At 55.2% G+C, this 27351-nt stretch overlaps 1 protein-coding gene across 4 annotated transcripts in view; it reads left to right on the top strand.

Moving 5' to 3' along the window:
* The window catches only part of RBM19 (RNA binding motif protein 19), a 128339-nt gene that overhangs the window by 66162 nt on the left and 34826 nt on the right, over positions 1-27351 (top strand). For all 4 annotated transcript variants that reach the window (XM_070769616.1, XM_070769615.1, XM_070769617.1 and 1 more), the window contains one exon: positions 19217-19322. In XM_070769616.1, coding sequence (XP_070625717.1) covers positions 19217-19322 — 106 coding nt within the window. The remainder of the gene's footprint in view (positions 1-19216; positions 19323-27351) is intronic.

The following is a 27351-nucleotide window of genomic DNA, read 5'->3' on the forward strand; positions in this document are numbered from 1 at the left end:
GGAGGGAGAAATGGCAACCCACTCCAGTATTCTTGTCTGGGAAATCCCTTGGACAGAGGAGACTGGTGGGCTGCAGTCCATGGGGTCGCGAAGAGTGGGATATGCATGCACAGCTTTAAATAAAGACCCTTGAGGCTCTGGATATAAAAGGAACGTAGTTGACAGCCGGAGAAAGGCACAGTTGGGAGTGGATGTCCCCACAGCTTTTCTAATTCACTCGTTTCTCTGCTGCAAAGGTAGATAGGGAAGGCATGCCCACCTGGGTCCTGGGAAGAAATGTTCTCAGCCTCCCATCTCTCCAGTCAGGAACCTTCTCTAGCTGCGGGTGCTTCGATTATTTTTTGGAGGTGGGGACATCAGGCCACACGACACTCGTCCTCCTTCCTCTGTTCCCATGACAGATCGTTAAATTATTCCACAGGAGCCTGCGCTCAGGCTAAATGACCGCAACAGCCGTATCATGGCAACTATACCTGCCTCTGGTTCTATCACTTTCTTCTGCAGCCGCAGCTGCTGAGAAACTTGGTTGAGAAAAGTCATTTTCAGCGTCGGGCGGGGAATCCAAGACAATAAGGTTCCAAAGCTCCCTCCCGTGTCCACACACCCTTTAGAGCAATGCCCCAGTTAGGGCAAAGCTTGCCCGTGTAACGAAGCAGATTGAGGGCGTGGGCGTTTGGGAGGTGATGTAGGTGCTTAGGTTGGCAGGCTAAAAACTAAAGGGTGTTACAGACTAAGTGGAAAAAAATTGTTTTAATTTTTACTTATTGATTATTATTATTTGAGGGGGTGCTATGCTGAGTCTGCGTCACTGCATGCCGGCTGTTTCTAGTTGCGGCGAGCTACACTCTGGGCTCCCAGGTGGCACTAGTGGTAAAGAACCAGCCTGTCAGTGCAGGAGACAGAAGAGATAGAGGTTCGATCCCTGGGTCGGGAAGATGCCCCTGGAGGAGGAAATGACAGCCCACTCCAGTATCCTTGCCTGGAGAATCCCCATGAATAGAGGAGCCTGGCAGGCCACAGTCCACAGGGTCGCAAAGAGTCAGACACGGCTGAAGCGGCTGAGCAGGCACGCCCTCTCGCTGTGGTGCTCGGGCTTGTTGCAGAGCACAGGGCTCGGGTGCGTGGACTCACTAGTCAGGGCACACGGGCTTAGTTGCCTGTTTCGTGTGGGATCTTCCTGAACCAGGGATGGGACCCATGTCCACTGCATTGGCAGGCAGATTTTAACCACTGGACCTCCAGGGAAGTCCGACCAAGTGACATTTGATGAGGTCCATGGGGCGGCAAAGAGTCGGACACAACTGAGCGACTGAGCACAGAGCCACAGATATCTTCATTTGGTTCTCCTCACACCAGAAGCTTGGAGAAAGGATGTAGGTATAGAGAGATTGGCAGGTGACCCGGGAGCACCGAGGGGAGGTCAGGAAGGAGCAGTCATACACGGGGGCGGCCAAGGCCACTGCTGTGTCACCAGGGCCTGATCCCCCGGAGACTCCTGAGATGGGCACAGAAGGCCTTTCCAGAACAGTCTGCCTGAGAGCCCGCACCCTGCCAGCTGGACTACCCCCCGGGGCCAGGGCTGCCTTCCACTTGGGATTGAGCAGGCACCGGGAGCAGAGCGGGGGCCACCGGAGGGGGACGCTGGCAGGGAGGGGGATCGGAGTCCTCGGGGGGACTGGCCACCACAGCTGCAGCCGCACGCCAGCACTGGGGAGAGGTGTGCAACAGAGTCTGGTCCCTTGAGCTGCTCCCCACAGGCAGCCGCATAGCTGGTGGCGTGTGCTTCTCTCCAGAAGTGGTGCTGTGAGCACATGCCCTCCCACGTCCTGCCGTCTCCCTGCTGGGTTTTGTTTTCTTTTTTTAACTCCCTGGCACCTGTTTTTTGGTTTTGTCTTCTTTTGTGTTGTCTTCCAATTAATCGACTATCTTGGCTAAGTCTGATTTGGGAGCAGTTTTCTAACATTGCACCCAAAGGGAGTGGGGAGAAGGGAGAGGGGAGTGCCCTGTTCTGAGCACAGCATCCTCTCCTCCAAGGACAGAGTGTTCAGGTGGATATTCTCTTCTCGTAGTCCTAGAAAAGCTGAGTTGGGGGCTGCTGGAGTGTCTCCAGGCCCAGCCATCTGCAATGGCAGGCTCCCGGGAAACCATCCCCTATTAGGGTCTCCTCCAGTGGATGTTGCCTTGGGAGGCCGAGGCGGGGAGGCCTAATGATACTTTCTGCAAACCTCCCTAATTACCAGCCGACATGAATTTTCTCACGGCCTCTGATAGTGCCCCCTGCTCATACAGGCAGACCTCGGAGATACTGTGGTCCAGATCCAGACCACATCAATCAGGAGATTCACAATAAAGCGAGGCGCACACACATTCTCTTTGGTTTCCCAGCACATGTAAAAGTTATGTGTTCACCCTGCTATTAAGAAAGTCTATGAAGTGTGCAACACGTTGTGTCTAAAACAATAATGTACTTACCTTAATTGAAAAGTACCTTCCTGAGAAGTCCCTGGCAGTCCAAGGGTTATGACTCAGTGCTTTCACTGCTGAGGGATCCAGGTTCAATTCCTGATTGGGGAACTAAGATCCCACAAGCCACTCGGCGTGGCCTAAATAAATAAATAGTTCCTGATTGCTTAAAAATACCAAAATGATTACAGTCATCACATCCAGGATCACCGATCAGGGACCACCACAACCAATCTAACAGTGATGTGAAAGTTTGAAATGATTCAAGAATTACTAGAATGTGATGCAGAGACACAGAGCAACCAGAACTGCTGGAAAAAATGGTACCAGTAGACCTGCTCGATGCAGGGTTACTGCAGATCTTAAATTTGGTCTGAAAAAAAGTGCTGTAGTATTTACAAACCACAGGATAACGAGGTCTGCTTATGAATACCTGATCAGGGAAAACAAGTAACGCAGGAAGGAGCCAGGAGGTAGACACCTGCTTTTCAAGGTGATGTAAGGAGGACATGGCTGTGCAGGGGGAAGGTTCTGAGCTGGGGTGTGGGGTGGGTGAGGGCGGGCAGTGACGGTGTGATGACCGAGGGGAGTGGGATTGGGCCAGAGGATGAGATTGTCTGGAACTGGGGTTGTCAAACTTCTGTAAAGAACCTGTGATGGTTAATTTTAAGCATCAACTTGGCAGGGCCACTGGGTGCCCATAAAGCTGGTAAAGCATCATTTCTGTCTGTGAGGGCCTTTCTGGCAGGGGTGAGCATTTGACTTTATGAACTGAGTAAAGGGCAGGAACCTCACCAGGTGGGGGAGGGTGGGGGGCAGGCACCATCCACGGCCTTACGCCAGAGCCCGAATAGAACAAAACAGTGCTGGAAGCGGGACTCTGCTCTTCTGCCCCCAAACACTGCTGCTCTCATTCTCAGGCCTGGGAACTCAGACCAGACTCACGCCAGAGGCCCCTGGTTCCTGACCCTCGGACCTGGGACTTCAACACCATTGCTCCCCTGGTTCTCCGACCCTTGGACTTGAACCAGAGCTAGCTTTCCTGGGCCCCAGCTTGCAGGTGGCAGGTTGTGGGGCCAGTCTGCCTTCGTAAATGTCTTTCTCTGTATGCATTGGACTGGCGAAAACCGTATTCACGTTTTCCCTACGATGTTGTGGAAAAACCCAGATAAACTTTTTGGCCAACACAAGATATATAGATAGAGAGATAGATAACCTGTTGGTTTTGTTTCTCTGGAGAACCTTGAGCCAGAGAGTAAATATATTCGGCCTTGTGGGCTGTGTGGTCTCCATCACAGATACTCAGCTCCATCTGACTCGCCAGCAGGCCTAAACAGACTCTAAGCAGACAGGCAGAGCTGTGCTCCGTTGAAACCTTACCCAAGAGAGGTAATAGGCCAGATTTGGCCCGTGGGCCAGAGATTGCCAACTCCTGGTTTAAAAGAACCAGTCGCTTTTTCCTCATCAGAATAGACACGGATACTGGAGAGCAGGTGATGTCTCTGCTGCAGTAACTGACCTTCCACCCCACCCCCCAGTCCACCCCATACACCATCAGTCAGTATCCCCAGAACACAGTAGTAATGATCACTGGCAGAGCTGCTCCCCACCAGGGAAATCACACACACACACCCCTGCAGAATTCTAGGCTCCAAAGCACACCTGTGCACAGCTACCCTGTTTCCCATTGGAGAGGATGAACTCTGGCATCCCGGGCCCTGGGGCAGCCCGTCCAGTGAATAGAGCATCAGTCTGTGCATGCTGAGCATCATCAGTCTGTGGGTACCAGTCCCATCTCTGCCACTTGACCTATAGAAGGGAGGTGAGGCCAGGGGCCTTCCCCCTCTTTCTCATCTGGAAGGTGGGTTGCAGTCCTGGCCCAGGACTGCTTTGCATTGGCTCAGAAAGTCAGAACTTGCCAGAGAGGAGCACCCTTACCCGCCTCACCTGATCCCCTGTATTGACTCTGTCATCCTCCCCTTCATTTGTCCCTTGTGCTCTTAGCATGCACTAAGGGCACAGCTCTGTGTGAAATGCTTTAGACATTATGTCTCCTTTAAGCCCCACCACAGCTCTGTTGAGTGTGAGGGATTGTTATCCCCATTTTTACAGACTTGCAAGCCAAAGTAGAGAGTGGGGGAGGCAGCTTGACCCCCAAGCTTGTGTCGTGAGCCCGTGTATCCCTTGTAACACCACTGTGCCTCCTGACCTCTGATGTCTCTCACGTTGAGTGGTTATTGTTTAGTCGCTCAGTCACGTCTGACTCTTTGTGACCCCATCATGGACTGTAGCCGGCCAGGCTCCTCTGTCCATGGGATTTCCCAGACAAGAATACTGGAGTGGGTTGCCATTTCTTCTGCCAGGGCATCTTCCCGACCCAGGGATCGAAGCCTCGACTCTTACATCTCCTGCATTGGCAGGCAGGTTCTTTACCACGGAGCCACCTGGGAAGCCCTAGTTTGACTGGGGGCCACCCCAAACATGGGGTACGAACTCATCCTTGTCTTTGGAGGAACAGCTCCCCACCAGGGGTTGGGAAACAAGACATCTGATCTATGTAGAATTTGTTTCTCTGGGGGATGGGGGGTGGCTTGAATGGAGCCAGAGAAACCAAGCCTGGTTTTCTTTTCTCTCCCATCTTGCCCCACGAGGGCGTGAACACCTTTGATTGTTTTTCCTCTCCCAGTAATTCCCCACGCCCACCCCAAGGTGCGCTTCGCCCCAGGTCTGCTGCTTCTGAAAAAGCTGCAACCACACTTCCTGTCTTCCAAAAGAAACGGGGGCAGCCGTGGGGGACGGGAGACGCGGCCAAGATCCACACCCCACGTGCCAAGAGGCAGCTGGGAGATAAAGCACGTCCACGGCTTTGTACGTTGCCAGAGACAGGATAATTTACTCTTCCCTCCTCTCGAACTTTGCAAAGGACGCTCTTTAACTCGCTGGGGAGATAAACAGTGTTTGTTGCGGAGGGGACCTCTCCCTACTGATGACTGACTCTTCCCTTTCTCTTCACCCCTGCCTGGGGCTCGTCAGTTTTCTTACACCCTGAATCCTATCTGGCCCTAATTGGGTTTCTTATCATAGAAAGACCCCCACCCCCCGCCTCAACCCGAGACACCTGTACACACCAAGATACATCCCACGGTGGGACCCATCGTGGCCCTCACGTCCAGACTCTCTCCCTCTCCTCCCCCCAGAGCCACTGGAACTGGCTTTCTGGAGGCCATTTCTCTCTGTCCCTGACTCCAGACCCCTCCAGCTCTCGGCTCCCACTGGACCCTCAGCTCCTGAACTTCCTCTTCCCTCCTGTAGTTGAACTGAGCTCTGCGCTGGTTTATTCAGCCCCAAACAGATGGCTCCCTCTCACCAATCCATTTCCACCTCTCCCTGCCTCTGAAAACTCGCCAGCCAGCCCGCCCGAGCTTGGTTTGTTTTATTGTCATTTTCTTTCCCAGGCTTTTAAAAATTCTGTTTGTCCCAGTCAGTCAGGGTGAGCGTCCCCCTCCCGCTTGGTGCCGGCAGGGGACCGTCCACTCCCTGTCTCCCGCCAGCCCCTGGAACGGCCTCCCAGGCCTTCCATCAAAGGCCCACGCTGTGGATTTGCATCCCACATCGTCTGCAAGGGTGTGTCAGCTCTCTTCCCCCTGGTGACAACCTGCCAGCTTTTCTTGGAAAGCTCAGATATTGAGGCTGCTCAGTTATCTGAGGCACACTCCAGTCTGAGCCCTCTGGACCAGAGAAGGGGGTCCCTCCTGGGTGTGAGGTCTCGGTCAGGGGGCCTGCCTGCCCGGCAGACCTGGCGACCACACTGTCTGCCTCTTCCCAGCCATGAGTAGGGCTTGATGGATGCTCAGGATGCTTGCTAAGGGGATGGAGAGCTTCCTGACGCTGTGGCGGTCCTGTGGCGTTCCTTCTAACGGCAGGTGTCAGAAGTTTCTAGGATGCCGAGCTCTTTAGGAGCTGCTTTCTGTATCTGTCAGCATCTCCTTAGCCTCTTTTTCTGCTCCCTCCCATCACTCACCTGATGGCTTCCCAGTGGCTGACAGGTTCCAGCGAGAACCCGAGAAGGGGGTGCAGGAACAGAAGTGGGTTACTGCGGTGGCCTGGGGACGCGGTACAGCAGAGGAAGAAGTCGGGGAACTCCACGGTCAGACAGCCCTGGGCATTGCCCTGTGGGTTCAGACAGTTGGCCCCTCGGGGTCACGTACACTCTGGGAGCTCAGCGTCCATGAACCTTGCTCCCAGCAGTGACTGAGAGCAGCAGTGTCCACCCTTTTGGCACCAGGGACCAGTTTCGTGGAAGACAGCTTTTCCCTGGCCCGGGGGTGGGGGAGTGGGGGTTGTTTCAGGGTGCTTCGAGCACATGACTTTCATCGTGCACTTTGTTTCTAATCTAATGCCGCCGCCCATCTGACAGGAGGTAGGGGTCCGCGGCCCAGAGACTGGGGACCCCTGGATGAGAGCTTCCTCCGAGGCCCCAGGCACCCGTTTACCTCCCTGAGCTGTGTTTCCTGTTTCTGGCATCGAGGACCTGGGTCCTAAGAGGGACCACACATGGTTTGTTCTGCTGCACACCAGGTGCCTTTAGCCCCATCCTGGGCCCTGGCCACACAGTAGTCCAGCAGGGAAGAAGGACCTTAAGCAGAGAGAGAGCAAGATACAGGGAAGGATGGAAGTCGGTGACATCCAGGAAGAGGCGTGCCTCAGGTGATGGCAGAGGCAAAGCTGATGTATGTCAGCGGGCCAGGTGGGAAGCCTTCGGGATCCTCCACCTGGCAGTCTGTCCCGCTCACCGTTTTGTGGGGCAACAACCAGGCTTATGGGTCTGTGTTGACCTCCAAGTCACTGAGCCCAGGACATATCACAGAAGGCATGTCAGGGCTGTGTAGATACGTCTGCCGTTTGCCCCTGCATCTGATGGCCCCGGGCTGCTGTGCTTGGCCAGTTCTTTTAATACCATGTTTTGGTTTTTTTAGATTCACATAGGGGTCAGCAAACTAAGGCGCACATGCCAGCCCCCCGGGGCTTCCCAGGTGGGGCTAGTGGTAAAGAGACTGCCTGCCAATGCAGGAGATGCAAGACACGCGGGTTCGATCCCTGGGTCAGAAAGGTCCCCTGGAGGAGGGCATGGAAACCCTTTCCAGTGTTCTTGCCTGGAGAACCCCATGGAGGAGCCTGGCAGGCTATAGTCCATGGGGTCGCAAAGCGTCAGGCACACTGAAGCAGCGTGGCACAGCCCCCTGCCTTTGTTAGTCAAGTCTCACTGGCACATAGCAGTTTGTTGACACGCTGCAGTGGCAGAGCTGGGAAGCTGTAAAGGCAAAACTATAGACTGTCTGACCCTTCGCAGAGGAAGCGTGTGAATCCCTCGTCAGCCCTCACTTCTTGAGGCCTTTTATTAACCTCTTGGCCCTTCTCAGCTGCTTTGGGACAAGAAATTAGATCAACGAGTTTGCAAAGTAAAAGCAAACAGGCTTTCAGTGGGAGGGGGCAGGGTCAAGGGCTCTCCCATGGGTGACCAGCGGAAGCTTAGGACGTGGGCTTCCTGGCGTCATTCTCTTTTGCCTGTGGGACTCTGCTTCCTTCTGGAGTCTACGCGAACACGCAGCAGCATCTCCTCCTGCAGGACGCAGGAGCTGTGTGGCACGGATGGTATGCGACTTGCCATGCTCTGAGCCCCCTGCTCCCCGCGCCTCTGTCCTCGACCCCTAAGTGGTGGTGTTGACTCACATCCCATCGGAGCTCCGATTCCTGAACCCGGGCAGGATGCTGCTATCGCCTTCCTGCCCCTTTTCCTAGAGATGCTGTCGGGACGCTAGAGGCTTGCCTGGGTGCTGGGCTGCCGCCTTGTGCTTCTCCAGAGAGAGGAGAAGAGCCGGGCCTGCAGCCATGAGGCAGTCGTGCTCACTGGTGCGCCCCGGCAGCCCCGAGTCGCTCTGTGGTCCATGTTCAGTCTCCCCGGGATGCCTTCCTCTTGATGCATCAGGAAGTGGGAGATGCTGTTGGCAGCTGTGGGCTGCTGATTGGCACTACAATGGGGGGACCATCAATGGAGAGTTTCTAATCCCTCCAGTGACTAGAAGTTTTCTACTTAACCATGTCTGCCCCTTAAGATCCCTTCAAAACCTTACAAGCTCAGCGGAAGTTCTCCCTGTATTTGTGAGATCTGGTTTCTCTCTCTTTTTTTTTTTCCTTCACATCCTCCTTCGTCCACCCACCGTCCACAGTCCCCAGTTAGGACCTTGTGGATCACTGGGAGACCTGTGCCCTTAGCTTGAGGTGTCAGAACAGGCCATGTTAGTTTGGGAGAGTGGTGTGGGCTTGATGGCAATCAACTGGAGGTCATCTGGCTTCATGACATGCAGTCCTCCCTAGGGTTCTGAGCGTTAAGATGGATCCAAAAGAAATGACGTTGAAGGGGCCCTTCTGTGTGTGTATGGATGTGGCAGAGGAGGGGGCGGGCACTGAGTGGAAGTGCCAGGGGCTGAGAAGTGGAGTGGCCCCCCTTCATTCAGCCTGCTCAGGAGGTCTGGCTGTGACCTGGCAGCGGGCATCATGAGGGCTGTGGGCCAAGGGGCATCTCTCTGCCCAGCACACCATGCCCACCCTGCATAGTGGGTCCACCTGCCTGCCCTGTTTAGCATGGGAACTAACCGTACCCTTTCCTGCCTCATAGAGACCCCAGGAGGGTACAATTCTAATCCAGTATCAGAGGGCTCAGAGTCTGATCGTGAGGGGGGTGCCTGGGAGTGGTCCTTCTCTGAGTGAGTAGCAGCAGTGATGGGCAGAGTCACCAGGTATCAAAAGGCATCAAGTTGTACCCACGTTTAACCCCGACTTCAGACTTCCTGGATTCTCTCACCCTCATTTCCTATTTTCTGCAGTTACTGTGGAAATATCGGGCACCACAGAGACCATTGCAAGAAGTCAGATACACAGCAGATTAATTATTTAATCAGATGTAAGCCCACCAGAAAGAGGCTAGGTCTTAGAGAAAGTTTTTTTTTTTCTTTCTAATTTTTTTCTTTCCTCCCTCTCGAATATTTTCTGTATTGAGACTAACACCAAAGGGTGTTAAATTGGTTCTGAATGTCCAGCTCTGGCTGCCCACATTCTTGTAACGATTTCATTAGCCTGAATTATCCACTTTATTTTCTTGTAATGGGATTAGCTGTACTTGAGGCAGCGGAAGACCAGAGGGGGAGAAAGGTGGTGGGGAGAGCATCCGCCACGTATTCCATTAGCTCAGCCCGGCAGAGGCGTGGAACCCACCAGAGTGCACGCCCCCGGCCGGCGGACGTGTCTAGGAGCTCTCCTTCCGAGAGGAAGAGGGGACACGCTCTGCCCCAGTGGGCTTGCTCAGCCCGAGGAAGATGGAGCCTGGGTCTGGCTGAAGGATGCCTCCTTGAGGACAGTGCTTCTGATTATCTTGTAACAGCGGTAGGACATGTGGAGAAGATGGAGCACCGCTGCTTTCTTCAGGGCTCCAAGAATCACAGTCACACCTGGCCCTCTTAACCTCTTCTCCTTGCAGGAAACGCCTGGGTTCCCCTCAGGAGGGGCCCTGACCAGCCCCGCCTGCTCCTTCTCAGCTTTGACCTGGCACATCATAAGAGCTTGGGAAGGGTCACTCTCTTGGCCCCAGTACAGATCTGTATGGAAGACAGGGGTGTTACTGATAAGACAGCTTCCCTTTCTTCCTTACGTGTGGGAACCATGGCATCAGCAGCCCCTGTATGGCAGCCTAGTTATTCCCATTTTACAGATAAGGAAACCGAGCCTCAGAAAGCTGACATCAGGTGCAGGGCTGAAATCTGAAGCCACGTCTGACTCCAGACTTAGATTCTTTCAGCGATGCTGTGACTTGGCCCCTCGTGGTCAAAACTAGACTCACTCTGAGCATTCCCCCACTTTGCACAGTCCCGGGTGAATTTGAGGTTTCACCCAAGTGTTCAAGACAAAGGCCTTTCACCTGGGGGTGTATGAGTCTCTTACTTCTCTTTCTCTTCCAAATTGGACTTCCCAGCTGTGTTCAGTGGAATACCAGTGTCTTGGGAGATGCTTGGGAGGAGAGATTCAATGGCTGGATGAGCTTGAGAAACGCTGTTTTCTTTCTCGCACTTGCAGATAAATCCTCCCTGCTTGAGATGTTTTAAAGGTACTGACAAGGTCTGCAGCCAGGAAGCTTGCTGAGTTCTGTTTAGCCAGATCTCTCCTACATGTATTTAATTTCAGAAGTCTTCTTACACAAAATACCTATAAACATCTTTCAGGACAAATTTGGAACATGTTTTTTTTAAAAGTTACCTGTTATTTCAAAAATCTTGTTTTAATGGCATTTTCTGCCTGAAGCCTACACTTGGATCTAACAGACAATGTTCAGTCTGGGGCTACGTCCTGGAGAATGGTGAGGGGCAGTTGATTGGCTGCATGTGTAGCCACCCACGAAGATGTCCATGCCTGGTTAGGTGCTGCGTGGCAAATGCAATGGGAAAACCCTCTCTGTCCTCAGGGAGCCCAAGGGGCCAGGAAGGGAAGGGCAGGGGCCCAATCTGGGGTAATAAAGAGTGGAGGACAGTCAATCACTTGGGAAGTAGACCAGCACTTCTGATCACTTAGGATCGAAGCAGAACAGAACCCACATGTGGGGATGCTAAAAACTCAGCACTGAAAATGTTTTGACTTTGTTACCAGTATTTGAAAACTTCATTTCTTCAAAGAGTCTGGACTGCAGACCTCTTTAGAAAAAAGATCTCCCAGCTGGCTGTTTAAGATGGGGCTGAGGGGTCCCTGCCCACTCTGATGGAGCAGTGGTCCTCAACCTGGGCAGGCGCACCCTCACCTGGAGGGCTTGTTACCACTTGGACTGCCGGATCTCCCCCAGAGATTCCGATTTCAGAAAGAGAGGAGTGGGCTGAGACTTTCTGACAAGCCTCACAGATGACACTGATGCTACTGGTCCAAGAATTGCCCAGAGTTGGGACTTGGCCAGTTTGCCCCAGCTCTTGGCCCCCTCCTGTCATCTGTCTGGCCCCAGAAATTTTTGACTCGAGGGCCAGCGTTCTGTCCCTTACATTGTCCTGGGCCTGGCACATCTCAAGATGTTCTTATACACCTTCCTCCCTTTCTCTCTGTCTCTCCCCTGATTATCAGTCCAGCCTGGAAACGACTCAGCCAGGGTCACACAGGCGGTGAGGGCAGAGCTGGGCCAGAGCCCCGCCACCAGAACCTCTGGGGAGAATCTGGGGTCTGCCTGGAACGCAGGCCCTGAATCTGATTCAGAGATGCCATTTAACTGCTCATCCCCGAGAGGGTCACGCCTGCCTGCAGAGGACCCTGTGAAAGGCTATTGAGAAAAGCTAAGCGCTATCCTCCATACCTCCTTTCTCCCTTTCTTGGAAACCAGGCCATTCTCAGCCTCCAAGAGGCAAGAATGAAAGGCCTAGCGCGCCGATGGTGATAAGGTAACCTTTCTGCATCCAGCTCTCACCGCAACAAGCGGTGCGTAATTGGAGAAGTTCACTCTAAAAGGCACTCTTTAAACAGCGAGCGAGAACAAAAGAAGGAGGAACAGCTCTGAGCTTAAATATGCCTCCACGAACCCGCCCCCTCCCCACCACCACCCCCCCACAACAGAGTAGAGGCCTGACTGGGGGTCAGCGCACACCTTTATAACCTTCTGGGGGAGCAGTCACTGCAGGTGGAGCCTCACACCGAGACCCCCAGCGCCTGGCTGCAGCTTGGCCAGGGTTGTCTGGAGGGAATGATGTCGTTGCTCTCCAACCTAGCAGGGCAGAATTCTGAACCCCGTTGTCTGGGCTCTGGTCCCTTGGTGAGTAATCCTGTCCCCCCACCCCCACCCCCGTTTTGCTGCTGTTACTCACTCCTGCAGTTGAAGGAATCCCTGTGGCTACTTTGGAAGGAGTGTGGACCTCCAGAGGCCAAACACTCCCTGTGATACCGTGTGGTTGTGCAACATGAGAGAGCGTCCTGAGGACAGAAGGACTGCGTGTCCTGGCCTGGCCCCAGACATGCCGGTGTCTGTTGCAATAGCTTATGCCTTGTGTGAGATGATCAGAGAGAAGGAGGGGGACCTGGTGCTCACCAAGGACTCGGTCAATGTCAAGTGCGTGTTTTTGTGAATGTTTACAGGGCGTTTTCTGTGGGCTAGGCGCAGGCCAAGGTTCCGCAGACGCAACAGAGACTCGACCCTGCTGTCTTAGAGTGTTCTTTCCGTCTCTTGTGGGTCTTTGTGAACGGCAAGGGAAAGACAGATAAACAAGCCATTCCAGACAGTGCTCAGAGGCAACGGAGAGTGGCTGGTGCAGCAGAGGAACAGCGTTAGAGTCTGGGTTCTGCCTGGAGCACAGAAGGCCTCATTGAGAAGGTGGCATTCAAGCTGAGACTGGATGATAAGAGGGTCGATCATGGGAACAGCTCAGCACTGAGAGTTGTGGGTTATGGGAAGAGCAGGGTCATAGGTTCTGAGGCTAGGCCAAGCTTGGTGGCTTCGGGAGCAGGAGGAAAGCCAGAGTGGTCAGATCAGTCTCCGTTTCCCAGTTTATGAGGCTGGAGGATTGGACGAGGAAGCCTCGGCTAAAGGCTTTGCTCTGTACACATTCCAGAAGCCGGAGGTTTGGGTGATGGGTCGTGTTGCCTGGCTTCCCTCGGTTGCAGAAACCCATGTGTCCTAGATGGAGGGATGGATTTGTCCTCAGGTGTCCATTCAGCCCGTCTGTCCCTCCATTGTGCTTCCGCTGGGGCCCTTAGCATCATGGCGACTCAGTAAGGAGAGGAGCCTTGAGACGGGATGCCGGGCGAAGCAGCTGCTGACCTGCCACATTCATTTACCTGGTGGGAACTACTCTGTGGGTCCGTGAATTCACAGATGGACTCTTCATCAGCATGCGGGAAGAGAGGGAGAGCAGTGAGCAGAGATCAGAAGCCCCCAGCTGTGGACACTAAGCAGTTGAGATGGGGAGGGGATTGATCCCCGAGTCCTTGGGCAGTGGTGGGGGAGCTCACCACCTGCCTGTAGCTCTTCCCTGCCAGCCCAGAATCCCTAAGAACAAAGTTGATGTCTGGCCCACCCTCACCTCTCACCTGGCACCTTGCACAAAGAGCCCTTTGGCCAATTATTGATAGACAGACCACGCAAATGTCCAGTGAGCAGAGGCTCAGGGGCAGACTGCCCACTTGGAGTTCAGCCTGGCTCATGACCACCTGTGGGACCTTGAACAGGTCACTTCACCCCCTGTTGTAGGTAATGACTCAGGGGCTGACCTTGGAGAAATCACATAATTTGAGCCTCAGTTTTTTCCATCTATAAAGTGGGCACAGCAGTACACAGATCATGAGGCTGTTGTGAGATCATGTGCAGCCCGTGTTTAACACGCCCGTAGGGCACGTGGCCCTGAGAAAGACCGTAGGGATGGATGGATACTTCATGTGTGTTAGAACATTGCTGGTGCCAGTGGTATACTGGAAAGGCTTCTAATGCCAAGAGCTTTAGCCCTTTTTTCTTGGCTCTAGAAGAAACAGAAAGAAGCCTGCAGTTTATTCTTATCACAAAACCAGCCCTTCATCTCATTCTTGTTCAGACCACAGTGTTGTTCCAATTCTGGATCCCTTGGGTGGCAGCTGATTTCCCTGTGCCCACCCCCCCCCCCACCTCAGTAATGCCTTGAGCACTGGTGGAGAGATGTCAGACTTCCCCCACGTGACTCAGCACTTCTACTGAGACCCTGGTTCCTCCAGTGGATCCAAATAGGAGAGCAATAAGGACTTGTGTCCTGGGAGCAGAAGGGCCGAGGCTCCCTAGGGTGTGCCTGACCTCCACTTGGTGTCAGCGTGCAGGCTGGAAGGTTGGCCTGTGCATGAAGCCTCCAAACCCAGGCATCAGAGTAGCTACAGAATCATCAGGGTCGGCATCTCTGGAGGGCTCTCTCTCTCTCTGTCTCCCCGTCACTTCCTTCCCCTCCCCAACCTATCCCATCACTTCAGTGGAGGAGAGAGAGGCTGCTTCATCCTTTTCAGTAGCAGAGCTAAAAATACCCCCCCACCCCACCCCCTGAGCAAAGTTGCCATCCAGGACTGCAGCAGGTCTGGTCACAGAGTCTCAAGGGAGGGGATCCCTACACACACGCACACGCGTGCACATGCACACGTTGTGTCTACATTCAGACCTTGTGTGCAAACAAATTTGCATGCCTGGACTTGTTTATGAGGCCCAGGCATAATTGGCTTGCCTCGATCTACACCTCAGCGTCCCCTCCCCACTCCCCTACCCCCTACCCCCATCCCTACCCCCACCGCACCTCGAAAGAGATGAGAAACATGACAACAAACTCGTTGTCGAAAGCCCACGAATCCCCTACCAGTCACGCGCTCCCTGGCGTGGCGGAGATGGGGGTGGGGCTGCGGCGTGGGGGAGTGATGGGTGAACCCGAGGTGAATGAAATAATTGGAAAAGTGAGGTGTGAGTTTGTTACTGAAGTGTGAGCGTGGTGGGGGAGGGAAGGCGGGCCATGTTTAAAAGCCCGGTATGTCCTCTTTATTCACAGCTTCTGATACAGTAATTGCTATTTTGTGGTTTCTATTATCTACACAGTGGGGAGCATCCCTGTCTCCTTCCCAAGCGGTAGAGTCTGGGCTTGGGTAGGAGCGGGTGGGAGGGTGGGGTTCCTGGGTGCCCTGTCATCTTCTCCCTCTCTGGTTCCCTGGTGGCCCTGCCCAGCCTCACCCAAGCCTCTGCTCCCAGGAGACACACACAACTTCCTGCAAAAGCCGCTCTTAAACATGGCTCCATGGGCTTTGCTGCCAGATAAGAACCTTAATAATGTTTGGTATTTATATATCGCTTATCTCCAAGGAGCTAAAGGTACTTCATTGATTTTCTCCACTGCCCCCACCCCCCCAACCCCGGCCCACCACACCAACCTTTTTTCTTTTTCTATTTTAATTCTCTTTCAATATCTCTCTGAGATCATTAGTGTCAGCTTTATTTTCTCCCACACAGTAGTTTCAACCAAAGCCATCCACGTCCCCAGCATCCTTTCTCCACCAGGAGCAAAAGCTGGCTTGGGTTTCACGTCCCGGACCGTGGGGCTTAGGGGGGCCACTTGGCCTCTTTGGCGCTTTAAGTTTTCTCATCTGTAAAAACAGGAGGCAGCGACTCTTAACCCACAGTTGTTGTACCTAGAAACAGTATATTTAAAAGCCCTAGCACGTCACAGGCACGACGACTCTGTCGTCGATCGCTGGGGTGACAGCCACAATGACAGTGTCTTGACGCTCCAGCCGTTCATTCTGGGGCTTCACAGGTAGCGGTTCTAAGATCTAACCCTAATCTTTCAGCCGTTTCAGAAGCCTGCCCTCTCTCTCATCGCATTCTCAGAAGGAAGGAACAGGCGGGCCCACCATCACCCCTTCCCAGTCCCCCAAAGGGTGCTGTTGTTCAGTCTCTCAGTCAGGTCTGAGTCTTTTACGACCCCATAGACTGTAGACCACCAGGCTCCTCTGTCTATGGGATTCTCCGGGCAAGAGTACTAGAGTGGAGGGCCATTTCCTCCTCCAGGGGATCTTGATGGCCCAGGGATCAAACCCATGTCTCCCGAATTGCAGGCACATTCTTTACCATCTGAACCACCTTGGAAGCCCCCAGCCCCCAAAGAATAGTTTTGGTTTTGTTTTTTAAGCTCCTCGGGTCCTGGGACACAGCATTTCCTTGGCCTTGCAGATGTCTGTCTGGACATCTGCACAGCCCAGATGGGCTGTGACCTCCCCCTTGGCCCACCGTCTCCCTGGGACAGGACCCCAGCTCCCTGGTCCCTGCCCTCATCCCTTATGGACTGAGGCTGCCCTTCCATCCAGGCTTTCCCCGCCGAGCTCTCATATCCCACTTCTCCAGGCCACGTGAGCATGGCTCCTTCAGCTTCTCCCCATCAGCTTTATTCTCCACCTTTTAATTATTTTCCTTGCCTTTCTCCGGACCCTCAGCTGCTTACCATGCATAGGGCGTCCACAGCTTGCAATGCTCTGCGGAGAGGGAGGAATTAACCTCACCAGTCTCTCCCTCTGTCTGTCTCACGCGCGCGCACGCGCGCACACACACACACACACGCACGCGCACGCACACGCGCACGCGTGAGCTCCCCTGAAAGGAGCCAGGCTCAGGAGGTTGGAGCCCCTGCAGGCAGAGGCAGGGGGTTTGCACTTAGTATGGAGGTGGAAGGAACTGGAACTCAGTCAGCCGTCCTTACTGCCATCTCAGGCAGGTCACTGGACCCCTCAGAGCCTACACGGGGCAATCCTTGCTGCCCCCTACACTCGGCCTTCCTGCTTCACGCCAGATGGGGCCATGCCCCAGGGACAGAAAGAAAGTCCCCGCTCCTGAAAGTGGTCCCCTCCAGATAACTGAAGAGGGTGAAACACTGGGCAGTGGAGAGAGCTCCGGGTTCACGTCAGACACTCTCTGGCTCTCTCTCCAGCCCTGCTGCCTACTTGTAAGAAGCACTTGCCTCCCTGAACCTCAGTTTCCTCATCTGTAAAATGGGCATGGTGAGACCAATGATAATGAATGTTTGTGCTGTTGGTGTGTGTACCCAGTGGCCTGGTTCCTCCACCCTCCAAGTGTGGCTGTGATGTCCCAGTGGTCGTGTCCCCCTTTCATTAGGGGTACTGTTTCTTCATTCCAAAACTACCTTCACACATCCACTCTGAGCCAGGCCCGGGGCGCCTTGCCACAGATCCAGTGGTGAGCAAGATAGATGTGGTTTCCACTCTCGCAGAGCTGGGTTCCAGCCCCAGGGGGAGGCAGAGACTTACTTGGGTGTCCGTATGGCAGCACCCTGAAGCACACTGGGCCCTTGAACCCCAAGCAGATCAGCCAAGGCTGCTGCCTTAAGTCAAAGCCTAAAAGAGCCTGGAAGCTGAGGCAGGAGTGGAGGGCGAGCGGAGAGACCAACACACCCATAGGTTGTGTCTGTCCAGTGCCCAGCATGGCCTGGACACGTACAGGTGCTTGCCAAGGCCCCCCTGTGCCTGAGAGCCTTCTCAGACCAGGTTTGGATCCATCCGATGCTCCTGCCCCTGCAGCCCCAGTGGCTTTCTGAAGAACTTGGGGCCAGAGGGCCGCTTACATTTACCCGAAGGGGTCTACCAGGAAGTGTGTGTATCCCCTGCCTTCCGTGTCCAAGGCCAGCCCTGGAGGAGGCGCTGGGGCTTCGCTGGAGAAAGAGGCGGTGTATCTGTCGTGGGGCGTGTCGGCCTTTAGGTGGCAGAATAAAGCAGGGTTTGTGGACTGGGCTCCACTAGGCGCTCTTCCACCTCACCTTCCTGCTCATCCCCACCTGCCCAGCCTCCAGGCCCTTCCAAGTCCGCCATGAGCCCCAACTGGGGGGGGTGGTGCTGGGAAGACTGACAAGGTGCCCCCCAGCCCCTCCCCTCCCTGGCAGGCCGGCCTCCTCACCAGCAGCAACCCCCCACCTCCTGCTCAGAGCGAGGCCAGGAGGGGGAGCGAAGCGGCCGGGTGCGCGCCAGGGAGACGTGCAGATTCATTTTGAGGCCTCATAATGCCGCATTTACACACCATCCTGCCTCCAGAAATTGGGCCGGCCGATGCCTGGTCATGCTGGCAGGGCCGCGGGTTAACTCCTTGGATTTAGCTTAGATCATTTCACAAGAGCTTACGGCCTTTACTGTGTTTTTTTCGCCCAATCGGTCTCTGGCCCTGAGGCGTCCTAGACCGTCGTAGGTAGGCGCGTATGCCCCCGCACCCGCAAGTGTGTGTAGATTTTCAAATAAAATAATACCTCTCTTCAGATGCCACACACATTAAATATTTATTGGCAGCAATCGCGTGTATACGTTTGATAAATGGACCTGAGGATGGGGTGGGGGTGGGGGTGGGGGCAGTGAGATGGGGTAAAAGGGAGGCCCCATCCTTTTGTCCCGGAATTTCTCAAAGGTTTATCCTTGAGGGGCAGGGGGTAGAAAGGAGGGGAGGGGCTGGGGGGATGGCCAGGGACCATGTTTACCTGTCTGATCACTGTTGGGAGGGGGTGGGGGGGTGAGCTGTTTTCTCCCCTAGAGCTTGGCCTGACTTCACTTAGCACATATCAAAACCCAGAGGCCGGCGGGAGAAGTGGAGTTCAGAGGGCGTGGCTGTGCGTCATTCAAGCGCCAAGCACTGAAGAAGCACTTCAGGTCCCATGTCTGGGATCAGGGACTCATCCTGCTTACACAGTGCAGCCGTGGGGCCGATTTCAGGTCAAGAGACCGTGCTTGGTCTCCCCGAGTCCGGGGGCCCCTGGCGTGCACACATGAGCAGGCCCTGGCCCTGGCCAGTCAGGTGTGCAGGAGTCTGGATCCCCGCCCCCCACTTGCTGAATATTTACCCCTGCCCTCCAACTCCCCAGGAGCAAAGGGAGGATGAGTGTGTCCACCCGTTAGAAAGGAAGGGAAAAGTCTCCATCAGCGGGGTTGTCCCCTTGCTGCCCGGCGTGATGACCAAGGCCTGAAGGGAGGAGGCCACCCACGCACCCCCACTGGGGCACATGCTGGCCAGTGGGGAGCCGGCACTGACACGAGTGTGTGCACACCTGTCTGTGCACACGTGTGCAATCTGTAAGCACCCCAGTCTTCTGACTGGCAAGGATCAGCAAGTGGGGATCAGTCCTGGCCCACCCTCGTATCTGCCCCCTACCCGGCTCCAGTGCAGGCAGTTCTGAAACTCGCGTGTTTTTTGTTCCAGCACCTTCGGGGAGCTGAAGACCGTCCGCTTGCCGAAGAAGCTGACCGGGACGGGCACGCACAGAGGCTTCGGCTTTGTCGACTTCCTCACCAAGCAGGATGCAAAGGTGAGACCAGGGTTCCTCCCACCCAGCCTCTCCTTTCTGGGCCATTTTGCCAAAGAAGCAACAAGGCACCTTAACAGATGTGGGTGCCCCTACCCGCCCCCTGCTGATGTGGGTTTCCTCTTCTCTCCCTGCAACCCTGCTAATTTGTATGATGTCCTTGGAAGAGAAGACCCTGGGTTTTGTGTTGGAGGAAGGGGCAGTTCAGGGTGCCGGCTACTGCAGATCAGACAGCAAGTGTGGGAGACAGTGTGGAGAGTGTGGAGGGGAGCCGGTGGGTGGTGCTCAGTGAGGAGGCCACCAGACAGCCCAGGGGGAACCCCTGGGGTCACCTCTATCCCTACTTCTTCCCACTGGTGCCGGGGGCTTCTGTTTTGTGCTCGCTTCAGGTCAGGCCAGGCAGGTGCTGCTGTGTATAAGCACGGGTGCAGAGCTACTTGGAGAGAGCTTTTCTTTTTGAAGCAAGGCGGCCTCTCTGGGTTTGGGGCTTGGCGCACGGGGGTCCTGAGTCCTCATGCTCTCTCCCCCAACAGCAGAGAGGGGCAGAGGCTATGTGACCCAGGGTTCATTCAGCTGTGTCTGTGGTCGCTGGGCCGTGGCGCCGTCTCCGTGGGCTCCTTCTGTGAGCCCATGCCACAGCCCACCCGCCCCCACCCTGGCCTGTCATCCCTTGAGGGCTCAGTGCAGCGGGGGAGCAGCTCACACTGAGGGCTGGCACGCGCCCTGCCTGCGACGAGGTGTCTTCGGAGAAGCAGGGTGTTGGTTGGGAGCACACCCATTGGCCTGCTGCAGGGGTGGGTGGAGCTGGAGGTGGCAGCTCAGAGACACAGCTGCGGCCTTTGTGGGCCCTGGGAAACACGCACAGGCAGAGAGGGCACCCTGGGACCCCGGCAAGCCTGCCAGCCAGCCACCTTTGTCTCTCAGCGTCTTGAACTCAAGTGCCTGCTTTGTTGACACGTGGCCATGTTTGTCCAGACATCTGCTCCTCTTTCTTCTTGCCTGGCAGCCCTTCCCTTGCCTCTCATCCTCGTGGCAAGAGAGACCGCACCCCCTGCTTGCAGCCAGCCCATGCATGGCCTTGACACTCACCAGTAAGGGGTGCACCTGTCGGGGTCCCCACGCTGGCTGGGCGGGAAGCCGGGAACAGCATGTCTAGAGCACGGCTCCTAACGGCTGGCCGCTCTGCTTTCCCAGCTCTGCCCTGTTCCTCAGTCTTCTTGTCTGTAAAAAACGGGGCAGTGACAGGTCCCACGGTCACGGAGTGAAGGCAGATGGTGACACGGGTCCTGGCACACGGTGCTCATTCACGCCAGCCCAGGTCCCTTCGGGGCCACCAGCCCTCCATCCGCAGACAGGAGAGGAGAGGCCTGCAAAGTAGTGCTTTCTCTACTGCATCCGTTGAGCCCTCAGCTTCCATGTTTGTATAGAACCACCATCATCTGCTCTATGTCAGGGAGACTGTGACCAGAGGAAAAATGAAGGGGCTTTGCTCCTGCTCCCTAAATCACATCTTTTATTCAGATACAGTTGGGTTTCCCAGGTTGCTCAGTGGTAAAGAATCTGCTTGCCAATGTAGGAGATGTAAGAGATACAGGTTCAATTCTTGGATCAGGAAGATGCCCTGGAGGAGGGCATGGTAACCCACTCCAGTATCCTTGCCTGGAGAATTCCATAGACAGAGGATCCGGTGAGCTACAGTCCATGCAGTCGCAGAGTCGGACACAGCTAAAGCTACTTAGCATGACGCAGCACAGCCAGGGCTGGCTGTCAGGGCACAGACTCTACAGCCGGGATCCTAGCACTTAGCTGCGGTGTGACCTTGAGGGGGGTCCTACATGCCTCAGTTACCCCCCATATAAAACAAGAACGGGATTTTCCTCATCCTGTTATCGTGAGGTTTGGATGAAGTGATAGTCTCAGAGTGGGATCTGGCCTCTGTGAGCTCTGCGTGTTAGCTGCAATGAGAAGGAGTATGGTGAGGGTGGTGGTGGTGATTGGAGAGGAAGGCACAGAAGGAGCAAAGAGAAAAGTTGTCAGCGCTCCTCCAGCTGGGAGCCGAGGCCTCTCCCCAGAGCTTGACAGCAGAATTGACATGGCTCTCAGGACCCAAAGGGTGGGACCAGACGTGAGCTCCCAGCCTTGAAATTCCACGTGCCCCCGTCCCCAGGACACAGTCAGTATCTCTTTGTTCCCTGGGATCATTAGAATGGGGCAGGAGGGCAAGGGTCCACAGGTGGGCAGGGCAGTGCCAGCTCCCCGTACCGGAGGCCAGGCTGCAAATGTTCTCTGCCAAGCCCAGCACAGCCCTCTGCCGATTCTTGGAGATGGCTCCTCCTCCCCCACCCACCCCCGCCCCCGCCCCTTCTCTCCCTTCCATCCTGGGCTCCAGGAGGAGAAAGGGCAGCTGAGGACAGCAAGAACGCAACCCCACACCCCTCCGGGACTGGCTCTCATTGCCCCTCACCTCACACAGGCGGCAGCCGGGCTCCTGAGCTGTCCTGGCCCCGATGTCCCCGTCTCTCTCAGGCCCTTTGTGCTGCCGAGGAGTGAGCTGGTCTCCCGTAAAGTCTGAACCCGCCAGGAGCGCGCCTCTCCTGCAAAGATCCCTTTGCTCTTTTTGCTTCCCGGAGAAGCCGCCGTGCCTTCTCCCTCTCCTTCTCCCCGTCTGCCTGAAGAACTTTATTGTCTCCCGAGTGGAACATTTAGCGCTCTCCACTGACCCATAGCGCCATGCGTGCTGCATGTTGGTGAATAGGATTCTGAATATTGTAAATACCTGGTTAGCTCAAGGGTGGGCGTGAGTTTGAAGAGGGAAAGCAATGCTGGAAGGAGACACTGAGTTAGAAAACCCCAGAGATCCTTTTTTTTCCTTCTCCAAAGACAGCACTCATGGGAATCCCAGGGCTGGCAGAGGGGCCTCCAGGACCTCTCCCCATCCCCCATTTCTCAGGGCAAGCACCCTCCCGACCCCCAGAGGTTCTCCCTTTGAAGATCTGCTTTAAAAACCCTTTCCAGGTCTTTACTGAACCCTGACCACTCGGCTCCCTCACCAAGGGCTTCATTTCATCCCCGTTTTTTTCCCCCACGTGAAGATGAGTGGTCAGGCACTGTCTTGGAGTCAGCAGTGACTGAACCTGGAGATGTAAGCCTCCCACGGGGACCCCAAGAAGTCCTCAGACAGGAGAAAAGGCAAAGAGGAGGAAAAAAAGGGAAGGGGGACTCCTGCGAGGGGCGGAGGCAGGGAGGAAGTAAAGGCTGATTGCAGCACCTTGGGTCTGGAGAACAGTGAGGAGATGAGGTCTGTGAACCCAAGTGTGTGACTCCAGGCACACGGCTCCTCCCTGGCACCAGCTGGTCCATTTCACCAGCTGGCAGAGGAGAGAGTTAGGCTCCCCGGTCAGTCCCCGGAGGTATCCCCACAGCACCCAGGTCTCTCTTTGGGCCCTGAGCACCAGCCATCTGCGTCGTCCCCACACCCAGGGATTCTCAGTCTTCTGACCTTGCTCCATGACCCCATGTTCCAACCCAGCATATCCTGGGGAACTCCATCATCTGTCTGCCCCCCACTCCCAGGGTCAAGCACAGACCCCCAAACAGGAAAGAGAATGCTAGCACAAGGCTCCACGGAGAGCTCAGGGTAACCAGGCAACTGAGGACAATAGTCAGAGGCTCCAGCGACGGCCGGGCAGGCTTTGTGTGTGACACATACTCGGCACACGCATTGTCTCGTCCCAACCTGCGGCAACCCCAGAATGCAAGAGAGATTTGCATTAACTCGCTCCCTGGTTTCTCCGAGCACTGGCTAAGCTTTGTGCGTACAGGACCGTGGGAAGCTGGGACCTGGCTCTTGCTGACATGCTAAACTGGGGGTGGGACCTGGCCTGGCCGTCAGCCCCTATCACAGGCTCCTGGAACTGGCAGGTTCTCCTAAACCTAGGGCGTTTTACCAGCCCCTGATACCCCAGGCATAAATGTCAGTCCCTTTGAAAGGGCTGCTTATTATCTGAGCCTCCAGGTGGAATGAGCCTGCCTGTCTCAAAGAACCTTCCCGCACGTGCTAGAAAGAAGCAGGGATAAAAGTTGGTGAGAGCAGACAGGAAGTCCTAAATTCAGTGGTCTTCTCCCATGGCCTGGGTCTGCCCTTACGTGTAGGGGTGTTTGTAGTGTCTCGGGCTCACACAGTTCTCTGGGCCCTGATGATGTTTCTGGAAGGGGAGCCCCTTGGCACCAATTTAAAAAGCACATCCACTTCTAAAAGCCCATCTGGGCGTTCACATGCATAGGCTTAAGGAAGCCATTTGACAGATGGAAAAACTAAGGTTCAAAGGGATGGGGCCACTTGGCCAGAGCTGAGAAACCCCACATGTCCATCTGATTCCAAAACCCATGTGTTAGCACTTCCTTCCTTCATTCACATATTCACTTAAAGCGAGTGTTGGCTGCAACCAGACGGTGTGCCCAGCCCCTCTGCCCCACACCCCCAACCAGCCCCAACCCCTCCCCAAAGAAAAGGACTCACCAATTAGACATTTTGGAGGAAGGCCAAAAGGCTGGGCCTTAAAATGTCTCTTGGGAACAGGCCCAGGATGGAATCAACTCCTCCAGGGGCCCCAGAGAAGTAGCGGGCATCCCTTTAGCAGCCTCCACAGCCCCAGTCTCCATCCAGCCCTCCCAAGCAGCTTTCTACCTGCACGGGTGACCTGGGATTCCAGACCAGCTGTGTCCCCGCCCATTGGCCAAGAGGCCACCGATAGCCATTGGGATTCCATGTAGAAGCCGCCACCTTCTCCGTCTTTACCTGGACTGCCGGTCGGTCACTGAGGAAGAAGAGCAGACTTGAGGTTCAGCAACCAGAACATTCTTTTTTTTTCTTTTTCTTTTCTTCCCCATGCATGCGCCTTTAATTTCTCCCTTCTCCGAGCCCACCGAGCCTTTGTACTTTTGCAGTTGCAGCTGTTTTTATTTGCCGCTGCTGCTGTTGTTTTAAAAGGTCTATTTTCACATGGAATGTTATCCAATTAGCAGAGCAATGTGTTGGCTTAAATAAACACTTGGGGGGAGCCGGCAGTAGGGAGATGGGATGGCGGGCGGGTTGGCAGGCAGCGTTCTCCTCACTGGTAAACAGCCGCAGCTTTAATTGGGGGGTCGCGCCAGTTGACGTCTCCTTTCCCACTTCTCACTTTTTGCTCGCTGCCTGCGGAGGTGGTGGGGGGCAGGGAGGGGTGATGTGGGCACACGGCCTCAGGCCCACCGCAGTTGGGGTGATACTGAGCATCTCGTAGGGGGAGTCCCACCGGGCCTCTCCGCACCTATGAACTTCGCCTTGCAAATTCCACCAAAACGAGACTGGTGGTGGGAAGAGGTGATGGTGAGCGAACCAGACAGAGCTTCTCAAGGCGGAGACAGACACCTCCTGCTGGGTGCCTGGCCATGGTGCAGGCGCCATCAACAGCTATCGCCATCAGGCTAGTGATGGTATGCGGTCTGCACACATTTGCTTATCCAAGTGCAAGGACAGCAGAGAGTACAGCCTGCTCCATGGCCCCGAAGGAGTGCAGCCAGGGACTGAAGGGGACATGGCCCCACGGGAATGAGAAATCCAGGCTGTGTGCTCCCCCGGGCAGCCCATGTTCTAGAAAGGCAGGGCGGCACAGTGGTTAGCAGCGTGGCCGTGAAATCAGAGCTGCCTCCTCCATCTGTGTGAATGTGCACAAGGGCTGTTACGTCCCGCACCCCAGGTTACTCGTCCCCACAACCAGAAATAGTAGTACTACCGCCAGGCAGCTGTGAAGGTTAAGTGGAAGGATGCGTGCCAAGCGATTGCCATAGGCTTTGGCAGAGGGCAGCAGAGAAGGAGAGGCAGTGGTGTGCTCTGGGCCCCTGTGAGGTGGTTTTGCTGCACTTTGGAGACTGGGGTCGGTTGTCTGTGTTGCCTTAACTGGACGCAAATCCGGGAATTAGGGTGCTGTCCCCACTGGTCCACTGAAGCGTGTGTGTTAAGTGTGTGCATTCATGCTCGTGGGGTTCTTATTTATTTATTTTCAGTGTTGATTGCACGGAGTCTTCACCGCTGTGTGGGCTTTTCTCTAGTTGTGTCGAATAGGGGCTTCTCTCTAGTTGTGGTTCGAGAGCTTCTCATAGCTGTGGCTTCTCGCGTCTCGTTGTGGAGCACGGGCTCTAGACGCGTGGGCTTCAGTAGTCATGGCATTCAGGCTTGATTGCCCCACAGCATCTGGGATCTTCCTGGACCAGGAATCGAACCCGTGTCTCCTGCATTGGCAGGTGGACTCTTAACCTCTGGACCAACAGGGAAGTCCTTATGTTTGTACTTTAATTGCAAGTTTTGCCTAGTTCCTATCATCGGGGCCCGGGGCTAAAAGAAAGCACCTTTGAATCCTGAGCCTTGCATTTGAGAGCAAGGATTTGGACTCAGCCAGCGCATTTATGGGCTGAGAACCCGGGATCAGGACAAGCCGCCCTCCTGCAACGAGCAGATGTTCATCCATCACCACCGGGCATGAGTGGCCCAAAGCGTGCCCGTGTCCTTCTGTCCCTCTGTATGTCCTGCAGCTGCCCCACCCCCGTGGGGTCAGAGTGGAGGCCATGGGGCTCCACCGCTCTGAGAAGGGCCTGGGTTCAGATGTCCTTGTCTCAGATTTACTCAGCGGTCTAGACCAGTTCCCAAGGAAAGGTAACCAGCCCAGCTGAGCTGACCGGCCTTTCTCCCTCCCAGTGGCACAAAGTTATCATCATCTTAAAATCAGATTACCAGGAATTCCCTAGCAATTCTGTGCTTAGGACTTTAGGCTTTTGCTGCCGAGGGCCCAGGGTTCAGTCCCTGGTCGGGGAACTAAGGTCCTACAAGCCGTTGTGGTATGGCCCAAAAAAGTAACGATAAAACTACACCACCAAGGGCAGAATCACCGGTCCCAGCAAGCACAGGCCCTGAGTGTGTGCCGGGCGCTGGATTAAATGCCTGGTCATGTATTCTCAGCCTCAGGAAGCCTGAAACTCCACCACTTTGTAATCGAGAAAGTGAACACCGAGAAGTTTCTCGTCAGATCAAAGGCAAGAAAGCACCAAGACCAAGCTTTCCGTGCTGCTGTGAAGCCCAAGGCCATCGCCACACCCCACCGCCCCACTGCCTGGTCACTCTGGGCCCTCGGCTCCCTGGGGGGGCCTCTTTCTCTAGTGGCTCTTTTTTCCGTCTCTGAGGTCAGAGGTCATGTGTCACCTTCCTGTTCCCTGGTTCTGTCCCTTCATTTGGGCTCTTAGTAGGTCCTCCAGTGATGCTGAGTAGAGTTGAGCTGTGTGGATGGATGGATACAAGGTAGAGACATCTAGTCATCTGAAAGATTTGGACACAACAGCCTAGAAAATGGGTCCCTGAGCGTTCCTTAGAAAACTGCCCTCAGCTCCACGATATCAGACCTCAGAATGGCCCTAGGTGCTAAGTGGGGGGCCCCCAGTTGGAGTCACCAGTGTTGTGCAAAGAACCCCACTTATTCAGGGGGGTAACTCCTCCCCCGTGGAGGCCAGAAGCAGCTGGAAGATTTGCCAAGAGCACGCGTACAGGAGTCCGGGAGTGTTGGGCCAGGGACAGAGTGATGTGTCCCTCAGGCGCATGGTCCAAGAGGAGACAATACCAAATGTCCCAGGGTGGTGGCCCCCCCTCTCTGGAGCCGCCAGCCCCTGGTGTCCGACGCCCTCGGCCGAGAAGGAGCCGAGCTCCCAGCAGGGCCAGCACTCCGAGCTCACGTGGTCGTTCTTGGCTGGCACAGGCCATGATTCCTCCAGGCAGCGGGGACACAGATGGTTTGGGACAGGTTGGCGGCATCCGTGTTCAGGTGGATCTGGCATGTGCTGAGAGATGCTGCCCTCCCTCTCGGCAGGAGACAGCAGAGGGCCGAGAGATGCCCTGTCTTCTCAGGACAGGAGGCCTGACCTGGGTCCCTGAGACGGGAGTCCTGCCAAGGGCATTGAATGGGCCTTTGTCGCCAGGAGGCAGAGGCCTGTCTCCAGGGAAAGCCAA

The sequence above is a fragment of the Bos indicus genome, chromosome 17 (assembly GCF_029378745.1).
Source record: "Bos indicus isolate NIAB-ARS_2022 breed Sahiwal x Tharparkar chromosome 17, NIAB-ARS_B.indTharparkar_mat_pri_1.0, whole genome shotgun sequence".
Taxonomy (NCBI): domain Eukaryota; kingdom Metazoa; phylum Chordata; class Mammalia; order Artiodactyla; family Bovidae; genus Bos; species Bos indicus.